This window comes from Furipterus horrens, unplaced genomic scaffold (genome assembly GCF_987537825.1).
Source record: "Furipterus horrens unplaced genomic scaffold, mFurHor1.1.pri manual_scaffold_17, whole genome shotgun sequence".
Classification (NCBI taxonomy): Eukaryota; Metazoa; Chordata; class Mammalia; order Chiroptera; family Furipteridae; genus Furipterus; species Furipterus horrens.
The window spans coordinates 4084827-4103353 of record NW_028327187.1 but is presented as its reverse complement, the minus strand read 5'-3'; the positions used below and the strand labels follow the sequence as shown (position 1 = coordinate 4103353).

Below are 18527 nucleotides of genomic sequence, written 5' to 3'. Positions count from 1 at the left end.
TATGGAGATATATTGGTGGTATACACTCTCATTCAACTGATCTTCTGTTATACAATCATAATCTCACTATGAGGTAAATCAAAGTCAAAGTACATTTATACCAAGGCAACTTTCTATAGTCCACTGCCATTCAGAGCAACCTGTTAAACATTGGGTTCATTTTTGTATCTGGAGCAATTTTAAAGTGGACTTGTAAAAATAAAGATATTGCTGTCTCCTAAGATTATTATAGGGAAACACAGAATGTGGGAGAGGACCATGCCTTAATGAAGCATATAGATCAATGGAAGAGAACATGGAGCCCAGAAATAAACCCATGCCTATGTGGTCAATTAATCTATGACAAAGGAGTCAAGAGCATACAATAGGGTAAAGACAGCAAGGATGTGGAGAAAAGGGAACCCTAGTGCACTGTTGGTGGGAATGCAGACTGGTGCAGTCACTGTGGGAAACAGTATGGAGTTTCCTCAAAAAACTAAAAATGGAACTGCCTTTAAAAAAAAATCCTCACCTGAGTATATCTTTATTGATTTTATAGAGGCAGGGAGGGAGAGGGAGAGAGGGACGAAGAGAGGAAGAGAGGGAGAGAGGGAGAGAGAGAATCATCAATCATCTGCCTCCGGTACTTGCCCAGACTTACTTAGGATTGAACCAACAACCCAGGAATGTGGCCTGAATGGGACTGGGAATCAAACCCACAACGTTTTGCTGTATGGGATGACTCCAACCAATTGAGCCACCAGGACAGGGTTGGAACTGTCTTTTGACCCAGCAATTCCACTCCTGGGAATATACCCAAATAAACCCCAAACACTAATTTGAAAGAATCTATGCACACCTAGTTCGCTGCAGCATTATTTACAATAACCAAGTGCTGTAAACAGTCCAAGTGCCCATCAATAGATGAGTGGACAATAAAGCTGTGATACATCTACACAATGGAATACTATTTGGACATAAAAAAGAATGAAATCTTACCTTTCGAGACACTATAGATAGACCTGGAGATTATTTTGCTAAGTGAAATAAGCCAGTCAGAGAAAGACAAACACCATATGACTTCACTCATATGTGGAATCTAATGGACCAAATACACTGATGAACAAAATAGAAACAGAGATGTGGACACATGGGACAGACTTACAGCTGTCAGAGGGAAGGGAGGTTGGGAAGCTGGGTGAAAAAAATGTGAAGAATTATGCAACACACACACACACACACACACACACACAAAACAATGTGGTGTTAACCAGGGCAAAAATGGGAGTGGGGTAGGTGGTGGGCAAAGGTGTGGGAAATGGGGACAAAAAGACTTTGATTTTGGCAATGAGCACAAGATACAGTGTGCAGGTGATGTTTTGCTGAGTTGTACACTTCAAACCTGTATAGATTTTTCAACCAATGTTACCCCAATAAATTCAGTAAAAATATATCAGAGAGGTGGAAGATGGCAGTGGAGTAAGTAGCAGTGTTGTCTGCTTGCTCCGATCGTGGAAGGACTTGGAGTAGAAACACAGAGTGGAGTGAGTGAGTGGAGATTTCAGATAGGGCAAACAGGGAAGGGAATGTGGGAACAACATGAAAGAGAGCAGAAAGCTCGGCTTGAGCTATCCAAGTGGAGATGCTGGGCTTCCCAGCCTGGCGCCTCTGCTGTACTGCACCCGAAAGGGGAAGCTGCAGACCAGCTCATTAGCCAGGATCTGCTTGGAAACTTCCCCCTGCCATAGGCGCACTGACCAGCAAAGTCCCGGAGGGAGTCAGTGAGAAGGTTTAGATGAAACAGCCGGAGGCGTGGGAAGACAGTGAACAGCCCAGATGTGAGAAACTGTATGAACTGAGTCTAGGTGGGGACTCCCTTGGCTGGCAACCCTGGGCTGACAACTCTGCGCCCCGTGTGCTCGCACCAAGGCTCCACCAAACAAAGGGGCAGAACTGAGCGAGGGAGAGGGGCCCATACAGGAAAACTGCAGTGGAACTACAGACTTGTCAGGGACCCCAGGCAGGCAAGTGGCACACGCAGGCATAGAGGCAGGGATGCAGGTGTACAGGCAGGGACACAGGCCAGTGCTGCAGCTTGGAGGCAACACAGAGACATTTTTGGAGGAAAAAATGGAGACAGGACCCGAAGCTGGGAAGGAACTATTGGCATGCGCACTGGCCCACCAGCAGAACAGCATTGCTAGACAAGCCTGAGGAGGGCTGGAGGGTACCCCAGAACCAGGGGGAAGAGGACTCAACTAAGTGTGGCTAACAGCAGAGCGGCGGCAGGCCCACGAGTGACAGACTAGCAACCCCAGAATCAAGCTGGATTTCCTCACGACCAGCCAGCCAGAAAAGATTTGAAACCCATGGAACTTTGCCCAGGGGTGGATCCAGAAAAAGAAGACAGCGCCTAAAGCATCTCCACAGAAGAACTCAAGACAAGGTGGGCAGAGTGGCTCTCAACCAACTATCCAGAGGGAATGATCCACCAAAGAGTAACTGAAATACAACCAAACAGCTTAAACAAATGGGATAAAGGGCATCCCAAGAGCATCAGGCTCAGGAGATCAAAGAGACTGCACCACTGAATCCCTGAGGTCTCCTATACAGAATCTCATACCACGAAGGTGAGAAATCAAAGCAGACAAATCTAAGAAACAAAAAAAACACAAAAAGTGTGCAACATGGGGAGACACAGAAACAACCTCCCAATGAAATGAAAAGAGAAATCCCCACAAAGAGAGCTAGATGAAACAGAGGCAAGCAAACTGTCAGACATGGAATTCAAAAGAATGCTTATAAGGAAGTTCAATGAACTTGTCAAGCTCAGAGAAAACGACAATGAACTCCAGGGGAATGACAAAGAACTCCAGGGAAACTACAAAGAACTCCAGGAAAGCTACAAGGAACTTACTTTGAACTACACCAGCACAAAAAAGGACATAGAAACTCTCAATATGAACCATGAAGAAATGAAGAATACAATTTCTGTACTGAAGAACACAGTAGAAGGAATCAAAAGTAGGCTAAATGAAGCAGACAACTGGATCAGTAAGTTAGAGGACAATGTAGGAAAAATTTTCCAGACAATACAACAAAATGAAAAAAGACTGGAAAAGAATGAAGAGGGTATAAGAGAACTGCTGGACAACATGAAACGAAAAAATATTCATATCACAGGGATACAAGGAGGTGAAGAGGAGAATGGGATAGAAAACCTGATTGAAGAAGTAATGATAAAAAATTTCCACAGCTTCATACTTTACAGTGAAGCACTATCCTTAGGAATTTTAAAGCAACTTACCTTTAAAGTAAACCAGTCCACAATTCTCTGTAAAACCACATCTTAATTTTATGTGTTTTAACACTCTGATAATTAAATACATAATTTACTATCTATTTAAAACATAAGCAATCTTTTGAGATTGGCTCAGTGAGCAGAATGCCCTGAGTTCATCTAAGTTGCTGTACATAACAAGAATTCTTTCCTTTTCATAGCTGGGTAGCAGTATTCCACTGCATAGTTGTATCACAGTTTGTTCATTCATTCACGCTTTAAAGGACATTTAGGACATTTCCAGTGTTGGGCTATTACAAATAGAGGTGTTCTGAAAATGCATGTGTAGGTTTCTGAATGCACATAAGTTTTTATTTCTCTAGGACAAAGGCCCAGATGTGTGACTAAGGTATGATTTTATTTATATAATATTCTCAAAATAACAAAATTAGAGATGTAGAACTGATAAGTGGTTGCCAGGAGTTAGAGAAAAGGTAAGGAGTGAGTGATAATAAATGGAGAGCACAAGAGCATTCTTTAGTGCCTGTAGGACAGTTCTGCATATTGATTGTGTTGGTGGTATTCAAATCTATATATGTGATAAAGTGTCACAGAATTATACACAAAGACAAACAAAAACAAATGTACACAAAACTAGTAAAATTCAAGTAAAGTATATAGTCCAGCAACTTGTTTCAATTTCCTGAGTTTGATATGTAAGATGTCACCACTGAGGGAAGCTGGGTGATGGGTACACAGGGTCTGTCAATACTATTTTTTTGCAACTTACTGTAAATCTATAACTATTTAAAAATAAAAAGTTTTTAAAAATAATATAAAAGGATACTTTATACCTAAGAAGGATGTGAGGATTAGCACAGTATATAAACCCTCAAAATTAAAAATAAAGTAAAATAAAACATGATTTTGCAAATAAAGAAGAAAATGATCCTTTGATTGTAAACACTTGGTTTAAAAGTCTATAATTCACTGTATTTCAAATGTGATAACTACTTATGACAATATTTCAATCTGAACTGAAACTAAGATGATGTGTTTTTACTTAGAAAACCAAAGCCATTTCTGAATTAGGGTATTATTTGGTATTATAATTAGAACATATTGAAAGCTATCTTATCTACCTTTTAAATGAACTTTAGTTCACAAAAAAGATTAAAAAAGAGGAAAAAAGAGAACAGGCTTAGATAAATATATACTAAAATAATAAAAAATCTAAAACAAACAGGGTAGAATAATAAAATTTGCATACCTGTTAACTTGATATGTCCTATTTCATCAAGCAAAATGCTGTAAATCAAAATCCACATTCAACAAGATAGAATAAAATAGTTTATATCAAATATTACATAAAAATCATCACAAACTTAAAATAGGTCAATATTTATTTGAAATACTAAAAATAAATTAAATGATTAATTTAAAATCAACGAGTATCTTGTGAAGATTAAGTTTTATAAATTTCATATAATTGTAAAATTCATATATATTTTCATGTAATCTTTAAAATAAAAAACTTAATGGAGAAAAAAATCTTTTATAACATTGGTAATAGGATATATAAGGAGACTATAACAGTACTTTTCAGGCTTCAGGTCTCTATACACAATTCCTAATCGGTGCAGATGATCCAAAGCAAGGGCTAGTTCTGCAAGGTAGAATTTCACATCTTCCTCTGTAAACAGAACCTAAAATAAAATAATAATTTACTATTTGATCATTGTTTTCAATGTTGAATTTCTTAAAATTTACTTCTTTACAAACCAACAGACAAATCTAACAAAAAAAGGAAAATATGAGTAGATAGATGAAATTAACCCCCTTTAAAACCCTTCTCTTCAATATTAACTATTTTAATGTTAAACTTCCTAAAACATATTGTGTAGTTGGCATATCTTCTACACTGGATATACTACACAGTATTTACCCTTTCTTTTCATGACATAGTGTCATAATATGATTATTAATTTTAGTACTCTGCTATAGTACAGTGATACCTGCAAGATCTTTGAAGTATACAGGATATTTTGGTTTAGCATTGGCAATTCCACAATTTCTACAAGTTTTTCTTTCACTGTCTATTACTTCTCAGAAAGTTCTCTGAGCAGTTTTATTAAGTGAAAGCTTCTACTATATCAACAAGAGGTATTAAATTAGTAACTCATATTAAACATAGGTGTAAAGCAAATCTCTGACCTCAGGGTTAGTTCCAGGCTTGTTCTACTAGTAAAATGGAAGACTTTTTAAAGGAAACGTATTCCTCAATCTTTTGTGACTGGGAATAGAGCTGCTATGATGAAATGAAAAGAGCAACTAGACTTGGGATCAAATTAATAGTTTAATGTTTGACATTTCACTTAGACCTCTGGCCTTCAGTTTCTAAACCCGATAAACAAGAATAATGTCTGCTACATCTATCTAACAAGGTTGTTGTGTCAAATTAGTTTATGTGGGAAAAATCTTCATAAATTGTAAAATGCTATGTGTGCAACCATGAACTATTATTACAGATTTATGTCTATATGTATTCTTTCACAAGTGAGTGTTAATTTACACACAAAATTTGGCACTACTCAAGCATTAGGTGTAATTTTTAAATGTATCAAGGGATTCCAATTGGCAAAACAAGTAACTTGTCTAAAAATTGGTTATTTTCATTAATTTATATATTATTAGGAAAGGGTAAAACTTGAAAGAAATATAAATATGTTATAAGTGGCTTGCCCATTTAGAGTTATGGCCACTGAATTACACAATACAGACTCAGGTTACTAGTAAATTTGCAGAAAGGGAGCAGTTAAATATCAATTTTGATACTCCATCTATTTTTAAAAATGATTTATAAAAGAAGATTGTTCATTATCTAAGTTTCAAAAAAGTTCATTTAATATAATGCTAAAACTATGAGACCATCATTTCACTTGAGGTTTTATTAAGAATAACAATATTCATTACTCATTTAACTTCTGAGGAAAGCTAATGAAATGCTCATTGACTTTTAACATATAAGAAAGACCTAAACAAAAATCTTTCAAACTCTAAATTCAAGAAACTATGCCTAGGTTAAAGTTTATGGCAAGCATACTATCCTGTCACAAAGGTGTCTCTGTGGAAAGCCTCATGACGCATGCAAATAAGAAAGTTACTAAGTAGAAATTATTTGCCAGTCATTTTACATTCATTAGGTTATTAGAGTCTTCCAAACAATGCTATGAAGTAGGTATTATCATCAATTTTACTTATGGAGAAAGACTCAGTGATGAAACTAACTTGCCAGATGAAAGAGTAGGCCCAGGATTTGAACTCAGGAAAACTTCTTCCTAAGAACTACCTACTTATTGTATTGTAAACACTGTTCCATGTCTTTAAAACTTATAGCGGTTTCAATAGTGTTATAATATAGACATACTAATTTTTCATAATTTATCTAAATTTAGGTTATATACAGTTTTTTATTATTTTAAATAATTATTCAATATGCACATATATATTTATATTTGTGATTATGTTTCCAATAAAACAAGAAAAAAACAAGAAATACTGGGTCAAGGAGACTAAATAGTCCAAGGTTCTTAACAAACACAACAGAATTATTTTCCAAGAAGGTTACAATAATTCCCACTCCCATCAGCAGTTTATAAAAGCATTTGTCTTACCACATCCATAATAGTACTGAATATTGCCCTTTTAAAAATATTTTCTAATTTTATTTTTTAAATGGCATCAATTGTTTTAATTTAAATTTTTATTGTTAAGCTACACACTTTCTTCGCATCTAGCGGACTATTATTTTAATGAATTATCAGTAATGTTTTTGCATATTTTCCATTATTGACTTAAATGTTTTTCCAATTATTGTAAGGCCTTTAAATACTAAAAATGTCAGTTCTCCATTATACATTACTTGTTAGTATTTTTCCCAGTTTGTTATGGTTTATGATGCTCAATAATTCACAATTTTATGTAGTCAAATTTATATATCATTTCTGTGTGATTTTCCTTCATTATTTTAATGATTAAAGTGACCTCCATTCAATGGTCTACTACACACTCAGCTACATTTTCTTTTAGGATAATTATTTCCCCAGATTTAGCATTTTAACCTAAGTAAAATTTAACTTTGGGTAGAGATGACAATTTAAAATCATTTTTTCTTGTGTAATAGTGTCAAGAATAAAAATAAAGTAATAAATAAATAAAATGATATTTCTGTAATATCTAACCAATTTCTCATATACCGTTTACTGAACAATCCATCTCTTTGCCATTAACTTCTGGTTCTTTCTATCTTAATAACATATGGTAAGTCATATATACCAGAATATTCCTGGGCTACACAGTATATGTTTACACTTCTGTTGATACTATGATTTGTTTATAAAAGCAGCTTTATAAAGTTCAAAACAAAAGGTAGAGATAGAAAAGGGTATTCTTTATTTTTAAAATGTCTTAGTTCTTTTCATTTGTTTACTTCTCCAGAAGAGCTGGCAAAATCATTCCGTCAATTTCAAACAAATAAAAATTCCTACTGGGAGTTCATTTGGAATTTCTTAAGCCTATAAACTAAAGAATTGGCAACATTACCATTATCAGTCACTTGTCCCAATATACTTTCTTTATATTAGCAAACTAGGGCATGATCTAAAAGTTTTGTGTGTTCATGTGCATATGTATTTTGGATAACAGAAATTTAAGGAGATACTGTTCACTTTAAAATATGCATGAGGCACATTATAAATTTCTTTAACATGTAAAACATGTAATTTTTAAAGTCTTTTTCTAAGGCATAAATAATAAGTCCTTGTTTTGGATGATGTAACAGTTTTTTGAACACATAAGTGAAGTATAACCAATAAGCAACTTATTAATAAGCTGTCTGTAGAGGTAACCATTAAATCATTTTTCAAAGCCTGTTCAATGAATATACTAATTTATGGTCTTTTGGGAAATGCATTTAAAATGCTTGCTCTTACCTAATATTCCAGATTTAGGAATCAAAACTTACTGACTGCATCTCTGTGCTAGTATGAGTTTAGATAGTCCCACATCAAGAATGGAGGTCTGAAGAGTTTAAAAGAAAATTAGAAATGACTACAAGAATTCTCAAACACATTATTGATAGTTCTATACTCTAACTAAAGAGTTCATGAATATTGGAGCCTTGTTATAACTGTTTGTCCCTATGTGTCTTGGGACCAGCTTTTAACAAGGTCCTTTAAAGACCCTCCTTGGAAGGGGGTCCTACACAGACTCTACCATATACTGAATTCTGTTCTATAGTAAACAATATACCAAGATCACAGTCTATGTGCATGCATGGCATGGTCTGCACTGGAGGGAGACATATCTAAAGCAGAGATCTTAGCCACTTAACACTGGCTAGCATCCCAGAAGCACACTTCCTTTTTTAACAGCAAGTTCCAAAGCTCTGGGAATCAACAGTTAGCTCTCCCACACTCAACAGTTTAATTCTGCAACTTAGATGTTGAACCACATTCACCCAATTAAAGTGCTACCCAAGACTACCACTTTAAAACAAAATGAAGTAGACAAGGGCAGGATTTACTTTCCCACCTAAAACCAGTGAAACACGGGACAAATTTTATGAAATGACACATTTCAAGACATTAAATATCAGGCAACAAAAGGATAGTGAATACCGACAGATGGGAAACAAACAAGACAAGTCCTGCATCTGCCCTAGCTGTACTACCTGGAAAGACTTTGCAAGCAGCAGTGTAGGGAGGGTAAGACATAATTTGCAGATGACATGATATTGTACATAGAGAACCCTAAAGATTCCACCAAGGAACTACTAGAACTAATCAATGAATTCTATTAAGTAGCAGGATACAAAATAAATACCCAGAGATCAGTTGCTTTTTTATATACTAATAATGAAATATCACAAAGAAAAATGAAGAAAACAATCCCAATTGCATCAAAAAATAAATTACCTAGCAACTGATTTAAACAAGGATGTAAAATACCCATACTTGGAAAATTATAAGACAGTGAAGAGAGATACTGAATAAGATACAAATAAGTGGAAGTATTAACTATATGTATGGAAAGGAAGACTATACATCATATGAATGTCCATACAATGCAAAGCAATTGAGAGAATCAACATAATTCCTATCAAGATACCAATGGTTTATTTCACAGAACTACATAAAATCTTCCAAATATTTATATAGAACAACAAAAGACCCTGAATAGCCATAGCGATCTTGAAAAAGAAGAACAAAGATGGAAAAATCATGCTATCTGCTATCAAACTATACTACAAGGATATAGTAACCAAAAGAACATGGTACTGGCATAAAAACAGACATATAGATCGATGGAAGAGAATAAAGAGACCATAAATAAACCTACACCTTTATGGTCAATTAATATTTGAGAAAGAGGACAAAAATGTACAATGGGGTAAAAACAGTCTATTCAATAAATGCGGTTGGGATAATATGACAGATTCTTGCAAAAAAATGAAACTAGACCACCTTCTTACACAACACACAAGTGTAAACTCAAAACGGATTGAAGACTTAAATGTTAAACTCAAAACCATAAAAGTCCTAGAAGAAAACAGGCAATAAAATCTTGGACATTTCTGGTAGATATATTTTTTATGATATATCTTCTCACTCAATGGAAACAAAAGAAAATAATAAACAAATGGGACTACATCAATCCAAAAAACTTTTGCACAGCAAAGGAAACCATTAACAAAATTAAAAGAAAACCCGCTGAATGGGAGAATATGTTTGCCAATGATACACCTGATAAGGAATTAAGTTCCAAAATATATTTAAAAACTTATACAGCTCAACACCAAGAAAACAAACAACCCAACTATAAAATATATACAAAGGACCTGAATAGACACTTCTTCACAGAGGACAAATGGCCAGTAGACATATGAAAAGATGCTCAATATCACTAATCATCAGAAAAATTAAAGTTAAAACCATAACGAGATATCATCTCACACCTATCATCAACAAATCAACAAACAAGTGCTGGTGAGGACGTGGAGAAAAGGGAACCCTAGTGTATTGTTGGTGGGAATGCAGGCTGGTGCAACCACTGTGGAAGACAGTATGGAGTTATCTCAAAAAATTAAAAGTTGAATTGCCTTACAATCCAGAAAGTCTACATCTGTGAATATATCTGAAGAAACCCAAAACATTAACTCAAAAGAATATACGCACTGCTATGATCATTGCAGCATAATTGACAATAGCCAAGATTTGGAAGCAGCACCAATGTCCATCAGTAGATGAGTAGGTTAAAAACAACTATGGTGCATTTACACAATGGAATATTACTCAGCCATAAAAAGAAGGACATTTTATCCTTTGCAACTGCATGAATGGACCTTAAGAGCATTAAGCTAAGTGAAATAAGCCAGTTGGAAAATAGCAAATACCATACAATTTCATTCACATATGGACTCTAATAAACAAAATAAGAAAATAGAAACAGACTTGGAGATAGAGAACAGACTGACAGCTGTCAGAGGGGAGGGAGGTTGGGGGGCTTGCTGAAAAGGCTGAAGGGATTAAGCAAAATAAAACACTCATAGACACAGACAACAGTGTGGTTATTACTAGACAGAAAGGGGGTGGGAGGAGGTTGAAGATGGTAAATGGGGCATAAATGGTGATGGGAAGGAGATATGACTTTGGGTGGTGAACTGACAATATAATATACAGAGATGTGTTATAGAACTGTACACCTCAAACAAAAATGCTAGGTAATTCAGTGAAGAAAGCATAGTTTTTTCCAATCATGATGGTAGAAAAATGAATGGGCAAAAGTAAGTTTACAGTTGTAAGTATGCAAAACACAAAGCGTATTCTTGTATTATTATTTATTAATTATTGTTATTTTCCATTTGAGCAACTCTAAACCTACTTTTGCCCCACCTTGTATAAAACAAAAAGGACTTTGGCTACAACACATACATATCACCAACACTAAAATGAACTCAAATGGTATATAAATGTAAAACCTAAAACTACAAAAGAGGAGAAAATCTTTATGACCTGGTATTAGGCAAATATCCCTTAAACAGGACACCAAAACACAAATCATTATAAAAAAAAACCCATATATTCATAGCCCGTGGACACAGACAATAGTGTGGTGAAGGCTAGGAAGTGGGGGGCTGGGTGGAAGTGGGTACAGGGGAGGAAAATGTGAGACATCTGTAATAGTGTCAATAACAACAACAACAACAACAAAAACAGTAAAGCAGGAAAAGCCCTGAGAAGTGGGAATAAAAATGAATTAGGGGCTGAGGAGGACAGTCACATTTTCCTACATGTATACTTGTATTCATTTTTTTTTTCAAATAAAAATATATAAATCAGACTTCATCAAAGTTAAGAACTTCTGCTTTTAGAGAGACACTGTTAAAGAGAATAAAAAGACAAACCAAGGACCAGAGGAAGATATTTGCAAACAACATGTATGATGAAGGACTTACCATCCAAAGTACATGAAGACTCTCAAAACTTAGTAAAAAACAATCCAATAAAAATGGGAAAGAGTCTCGAATCAACAACTCTGACTGAGAAAGAAGGTGAAATCTCCTGTAAAGGATACTATGCAAAGAACTTTGGGCCCAAGGGATTCGGCTATGGCCAAGGAGCAGGGGCCCTTGTTCATACTCAGTAAAGGGGTAAACCCAGACCGAGATCGTGCACTGAGAATCTCTACATAATCTAGGCACAGATAATCTAACACTAAACTACTGTGAAATTCTACCAGCACTCACACACTGTACGCTACCCCATACTTGGATAGGCTGGCTGACTAGTAGGAAGAGAACACTGTATCCTTTTGCTTTATGCATCAGCATTTTCAAGAACCATTTCTTTTACATTTTAAATAAAACTTTGGCTTGAAAAAAAATGGGCCAAAGACTGAAACAGATATTTTATCAAAGAGAATATACAGATGTCAAATAAGTGCACAAAGAGATGCTCAACATCTTTGTCTTTAGGGTAATAATATTCATAACCACAAGGTACCGGCACACACTTATGAGATGTCCATAATTAAAACAAGACTGACCACACCAAATGTTGGCAAGGATGTGGAGCAACTGAGACTCATAATGCTGCTGGTGGGAATGTATAAATTATATAACCACTTTGGAAACCAGTTTACCAGTGTCTTTAAAATAAGTTAAGACATACATCTACTTTATAACCCAGTCACGGTCGGGGAGAAAGAGGATGAATAAGCAGAGCATGGAAGATCTTTAGGACAATGAAACTACTCTATTTGATAGTATAATGATAGATACATGTCATTAAGCATTTGTCTAAACCCACAGAATATACAACACCAAGAATAAAACCTAACGTAAACTATGAAAATATATTTATATAAATATTTTAATAAATTTACTTATATATAAATATAAATATAACCTAGTCATTATACTCTAGATATTTAACCATGAAAAATGAAAATATATGTCCATACAATTACTTGTATGTGAATGTTTGCAGGAGCTTTATTAGTAATACCCCAAAATTGCAAACAACTCTGACATCCCTTAACAAGAGAATGAATCAAGAAATCATGATGTATCCACACAGTGGAATATTACTAAGCAATAAACATGAGTAAACTATTGGCACATGAAACAACATAGATGAATCTCAAAATAATCATGCTGAATGAAATAAGTCAAACAAAAAACACATATTGTAGGATTCCACTTATATAATGCTCTAGAAAATGCAAAGCAAACAGAAAGCTTTATAATGAGGCACAAGAAAACTATTGGCATGATGGATAAACTAATTATTTTGATTGTGATGATGGTTTTCATAGGTATATACAAATGTCAAAATTTATGAAAGTGTGTGCTTTAATATACTCAGTTTATTGTATGCCAACTATACCACCATAAAACTGTTTTAAACATAAATAATTTAAATACTACTCCCAGACGCACTTTGGTAGCCTGTGTAGCCAAAGACCTAGGTTTGCCCTTATGTTTCATCCAGTTATTTAACTGATCTTGTGCCTAAGAGAATAATGAGTAGTACATTGAGATGATCTAAATGACAGGCACACAGAAAATGCCATTAATTGGCATATCCACTAAATACTATATAATGAAACAAACAGAATATCAGTTAACATTTCTATAGAAAAAAAATAAAAATGATTTTTTTAGTTTTGTTTCAAGAGGATATAGTAAAGATTTACAAACAGATACCTCTTTGGATAATCTTGTGAAGACATCTCCTCCCCTGAGAAAATCCAATATTAAATACAGCTTCCCTTCAGTCTGAAAGGCTAATCAGAAAATAGAATGTAGTAACAGAACAATCTTAAAGTCTTAAAAAGCTTAGTATACTTTTAAATTACCATATATGTTTAGAATTGTATCACTAAACACTATATAGCAATTACGTATTCATTCATATGATCTATTATTGGATAACATTATCTCAAATTTAAATCTGGTGTTAAAATAGCTATAAAACCCTTCCCAGAATATAATCAACCTTGGATGTGGCTTTACAAAGAAACTTCTACCACCCTCATTTTCCTAATTTATTGAACATCATGTTATACTGCCATGCCTAAACTCTGCATCCCCACCTACTGAGAATGTACTCATTCTTTTAAGCTCAGCCAAAATGCCACCTCCTTTATCTACTGAACTTTCCACTATTAAGGATATACCCGTTTTCACACTTCCCTACAGTATCCTTACCCTCTTCCCCATTAGCATTACTTGCTACAGCTTTTGAGATCTCATTGTACTTTATTTATGTTTCTCTTATAGTACTCCAATTTGATTTGTATAATTTGTTTACATGTCTGTATTCTGTATAATTATAAATTTCTCGAAAGCAGAAATTGTTTCACCTTTAGAGCTCACTATATATAATAGTGTTTTGCACACAGTTGGTATTTACTGGTTAAACTAATGACATCCTGGACATTCAAGGAAGTCTTTAGGTAATACTAGTTTTACTCCATTAGGGTAACAAGGGAGTAAAAGAAGAATGGGTGAGGATTTCTTGAAGGTTTTTTTAATAGTGATAATGGGGTATATGTTTTAATGTATTATTTGTCAACATTATCTAAGAATAAAATCAATAGCTGACACTTCTTAAAATTTCAAAAATTGAAAGGGACATGGCAGACTGTATTAGTAATTTAATGATATATATATACCTTTGAGGTTCCCAGGGAAGCCAAACTGAACAATATCATGCACACATTAAATTAGCCATGGAACCATGATTTGATCTCAGAACTGTCTCACCCCAATTCATATTCTTTCCATAATACTTACTACTTCTCACTACTAATCCCTTCCCAAAAATATAAGAGAAAAATAACTCAAATAGATTAATAAAACTACATGATTCTCTTAAATAGAACCAGAAAATAAGATAAATATGCTCATTATGAACATGTAAGAGGAGCACAAACACCAAAATATTTTGAATAAGTTATCACAGTATTTTATAGACTAAGATCACTAGGAGGTTGAGCCTAGTAGAGTACAGAAATATTAACAAATCATCAGAAGATACTATCTTATTACCTTAGACAAGTTAATCAACAAATATAGAAAATACAACTAAAAGCTGGATATTGATTCTTTCTTTGGATGCGTTTTTTCATATAGTTAAGAATATTAAATAAGTTTGAGGCATTTATTTCCTGTTATTGTCCAAAGGTGATCTTAACTTTGTAATTTAATAAATTTAAAAAAGACATTACATACCATAATGCAATTTGACAATAAATGGATGATTTACTTCCACCAGTATATCCCTCTCCATCTTTGTCCGAACTCTATCTCGAACTAAAAATTACAGATTAGAATATATTACCTTTGTATATAATTTCCATAGAGATCTCATAAAAATTCATCAAACAAAAATATAAAATATAACTTTATAAGTACCTAAATTTGTAGTCGCTATATTCCTTAACAGTAATTACCATATTCTCAGAAAGCCAATAATTCAGTTTACACCTCAAGATGGGTTAAACTGACATACACAAGTATCCAGCTAATATGTATTTATTATGAATTAATGTCTAATTGTTCAAATGAGTTTGATTAAAACTGTGTACAGTGTTATTGTTATCAGAACCTAGAAGATGGTGTATAAAAGTGTATGCAGGCAGTTGTGCATAGTCAATATGTGATACCCACACAGATGGAAAAGAAAAAAGAAAAGAATATAGCTTAATTAAATATATCCATATTAAATAAAATGTGTCACTTTTTATACCATAAAATTTTTATCAAGGTATACTCTCACAAAATTAGGACATGTGCAAATACCAACCTTAGAAATATCAATTACCTAGAAAACTGCAATGATTACTAACTGAAAAAAAAAAACTAAGACCAAAAAGATAAGTACCATATGATTTCACTCATATGTGGGGTATAAAATTGAAAGCAACAAATGAACAAACAAGAGAAACAAACAAAAGCTCACAGACACAGACAACAGTGTGGTGGTTACCAGAGGACAGGAGAGTAGGGGGAAGTAAAGGGTAGAGGGGTCAATATATGGTGATGGAAGAAGATCTGACTTTGGGTGATGTATCACAGAATTGTAGACTTGAAACCTATATAATTTTATTAACCAATCTCAACCCAATAAATTTAATGTAAAAATTAAAAAAAAGCTAAATCTACTGAAACAATACAAGCAATACATAGCATATTTCTTCAAACAAGCTTTACCAAATTCCATTTTAATAAGCTTTCTCATTTTCTACCTTTTAAAGAAGCTTTTTTTAACACCTTCATTGCATAGAGCTGCCCAGCATCAGGACCGGTCTTCTTTCTAACAAGAAAAACCTAACAGGGAAATTTGAAAAAAGTAAAATTCACTTTCAAGGCATTTTTGCTATACACATATATTAGTGCAACATATGTCCTTACATTTTTTTAATTTCATAAAGATATATACCTTCCCCTATAAATTATATACTCTTCAGTTAATACTTTCTCACTCCCATTCATTTAATATATCACACTTTCATACATACTACTGTGAAAAAAATTTTAAATAGATGATATGGTCACGGACTTTGAGAAGTTCTTGATGTAAAAAATAAATAACAAACAATAATTTAAGCTAAGGGAGCTCCTTTTTGTTATCTTCATAAAGAGAAACCACTGTGATGAGTTAATTTGATACCCCTATTTCAACTTCCTTATTAGTCCATTTTATTTTATTTTAATTTTTTTTTAAATTTTATTGTTTGGTTATTCAATTACAGTTGTCCCATTTTCCCCCATTGCTCCCCCCACCCAGCCCATCCCTTCTCCCACAATCATATCCCTCCCCATTGTCCATGTCCATGAGTCTTTTATACACGTTCCTTGACCTGACCCTTTCCTTACTTATCCCCCTTCTCTCCCTCCCCCTCCTCCCTACTGACTACAATTCTAGTCTTTGCCTATTTAGTTCGTTCGTTTGTGTTGCTCTTTAGTTTCCTGTATTGGGTGATATCATATGGTATTTTGCTTTCTTTGCCTGGCTTATTTCACTAAGCATAATTCTCTCTAGTTCCATCCATGTTGTCGCAAATGGCAGGAGTCTCTTCAGAGCGTATAAATCTTTTGTCTTATTAGTCCATTTTAGAAGTTACCATGCATTTTAATTTCTAGTAATAAGTCAGGTGCAATTCTTATCTGTCTGCCTGGTAAAAGAATCATGGTGACAAATTACCTCAATAAACAAATGAAAGTTAAACTCTTCAAAGTTGCCAATCAAGTTTAATAATATTATGACTCATTAAAACTTAAGTTCTTAAAAGTGTGTTATAATGATAAATATGAACAAAGTGAAGTTTTATAAGAGTTATTAGGAAAATGAAATTTTAAAAAACAGTATATCCTGTTCACGGCTTCAACATGCCATTCTCAACTCTAGCAATTTCTTTTTTTAATCCTCACCTGAGGACATGCTTATTGATTTTAGACAAAAGGGAAGGGAGGGAGAAAGAGAGGGAGAGAAATTTCAATGGGAGAGAGAAATATTGATCAGTTGCCTCTCATAGGTACCTAAACTGGGAACCTAACTCACAACCTTTCAGTTTATGGGACAATGCTCCAGCCATCTCAGCCAGACCGGCCAGAGCTCCAACTCTAGCAAGCTCTATTCATGTGTTGCCATCATTCACAGTCTAGAGAACTGTTTATTTGTTCATCACATGATTTGTTCTTTTCAGGTCTTATGCATGAACTTCCCTAGCAAAAGAAAACATGTCACTCAGCTCTCTTTGCCATGACCAACTACAGAAGTTGCATGGCTTCACACTACTGTATCTAAAAACATATCTATCCTGGTCAGAGAGGTTTATTTTCATTCATCCTAATCCAATTATCAGAAACTGTCCCGAGGAGAAATAAGTGAGTGAATTACTGCAATATACTTTTCTCTTGGTGATATGGACTTTTATATTTTCCATTAAGAATTACTCAGTGAAGCGCTGGCTGCTGTGGCTCAGTGGATTGAGCGTCAGCCTGTGAACCAAGTGTCACTGGTTCGATTCCCAGTCAGGGCCCATGACAAGGTTGCACGTCAGGTCCCCAGTTGGGGGCACAAGTGAGAGGCAACCACACAGTGATGTTGCGCTCCCTCTCTTTCTTCTTTCCCCTCTCTCTAAAAATAAAAAAATAATTTAAAAAAAAAGCCATTGACATTAAAAAAAAAAGAATTACTCAGTGTTTGTTGAAGACAATTGAAAAAAATCACCCAGCTTTAACAATGATTAAAGACAAAGTACCAAGTGCAAGAAATATTAAGATATAAACATGTATTTTTTAACTAGTATTCAATAATCGATTACTTAACAGGACAAGGGTTTAATATTCTCAAAAATTCATTTTAATCATATTGTTAAAGGTTTTACTATCAGAAAAGCCAAAAAAATTTATATTCCTAGGATGTTAAAATGTATGCTTTGTATACATATGTGCTGGCATGTGAAATATAAGGAAGGTTAGTCTTACAATTTCAAACATGTGCTCATGTGTGTTATTTCATTGTGTTTTAAAATAATTAATGTAAGTTGTTTGGTATACTACATTTCAATCCATTCAACATTAATGATAACTAATAGCATTATACTTGGTGTGCTTAGTACAGAATTCTGTATTCATCTTTCATGATGACAACGCATGGTTCCTCGAAGTACAATTTTACAAATGACTATAGTAGGG

The 18527-nt window shown here is 34.2% G+C and overlaps 1 protein-coding gene across 1 annotated transcript in view; it reads right to left on the bottom strand.

The window, feature by feature from the left end:
- RPS6KA6 (ribosomal protein S6 kinase A6) overlaps window positions 1–18527 on the bottom strand; it is a 94331-nt gene that overhangs the window by 35606 nt on the left and 40198 nt on the right. Inside the window, exons 4-8 of the mRNA XM_090263954.1 lie at window positions 16073–16154; window positions 15057–15137; window positions 13527–13606; window positions 4859–4965; window positions 4530–4567 (exon numbers count right to left, since the gene is read on the bottom strand). Coding sequence (XP_090120080.1) covers window positions 4530–4567; window positions 4859–4965; window positions 13527–13606; window positions 15057–15137; window positions 16073–16154 — 388 coding nt within the window. The remainder of the gene's footprint in view (window positions 1–4529; window positions 4568–4858; window positions 4966–13526; window positions 13607–15056; window positions 15138–16072; window positions 16155–18527) is intronic.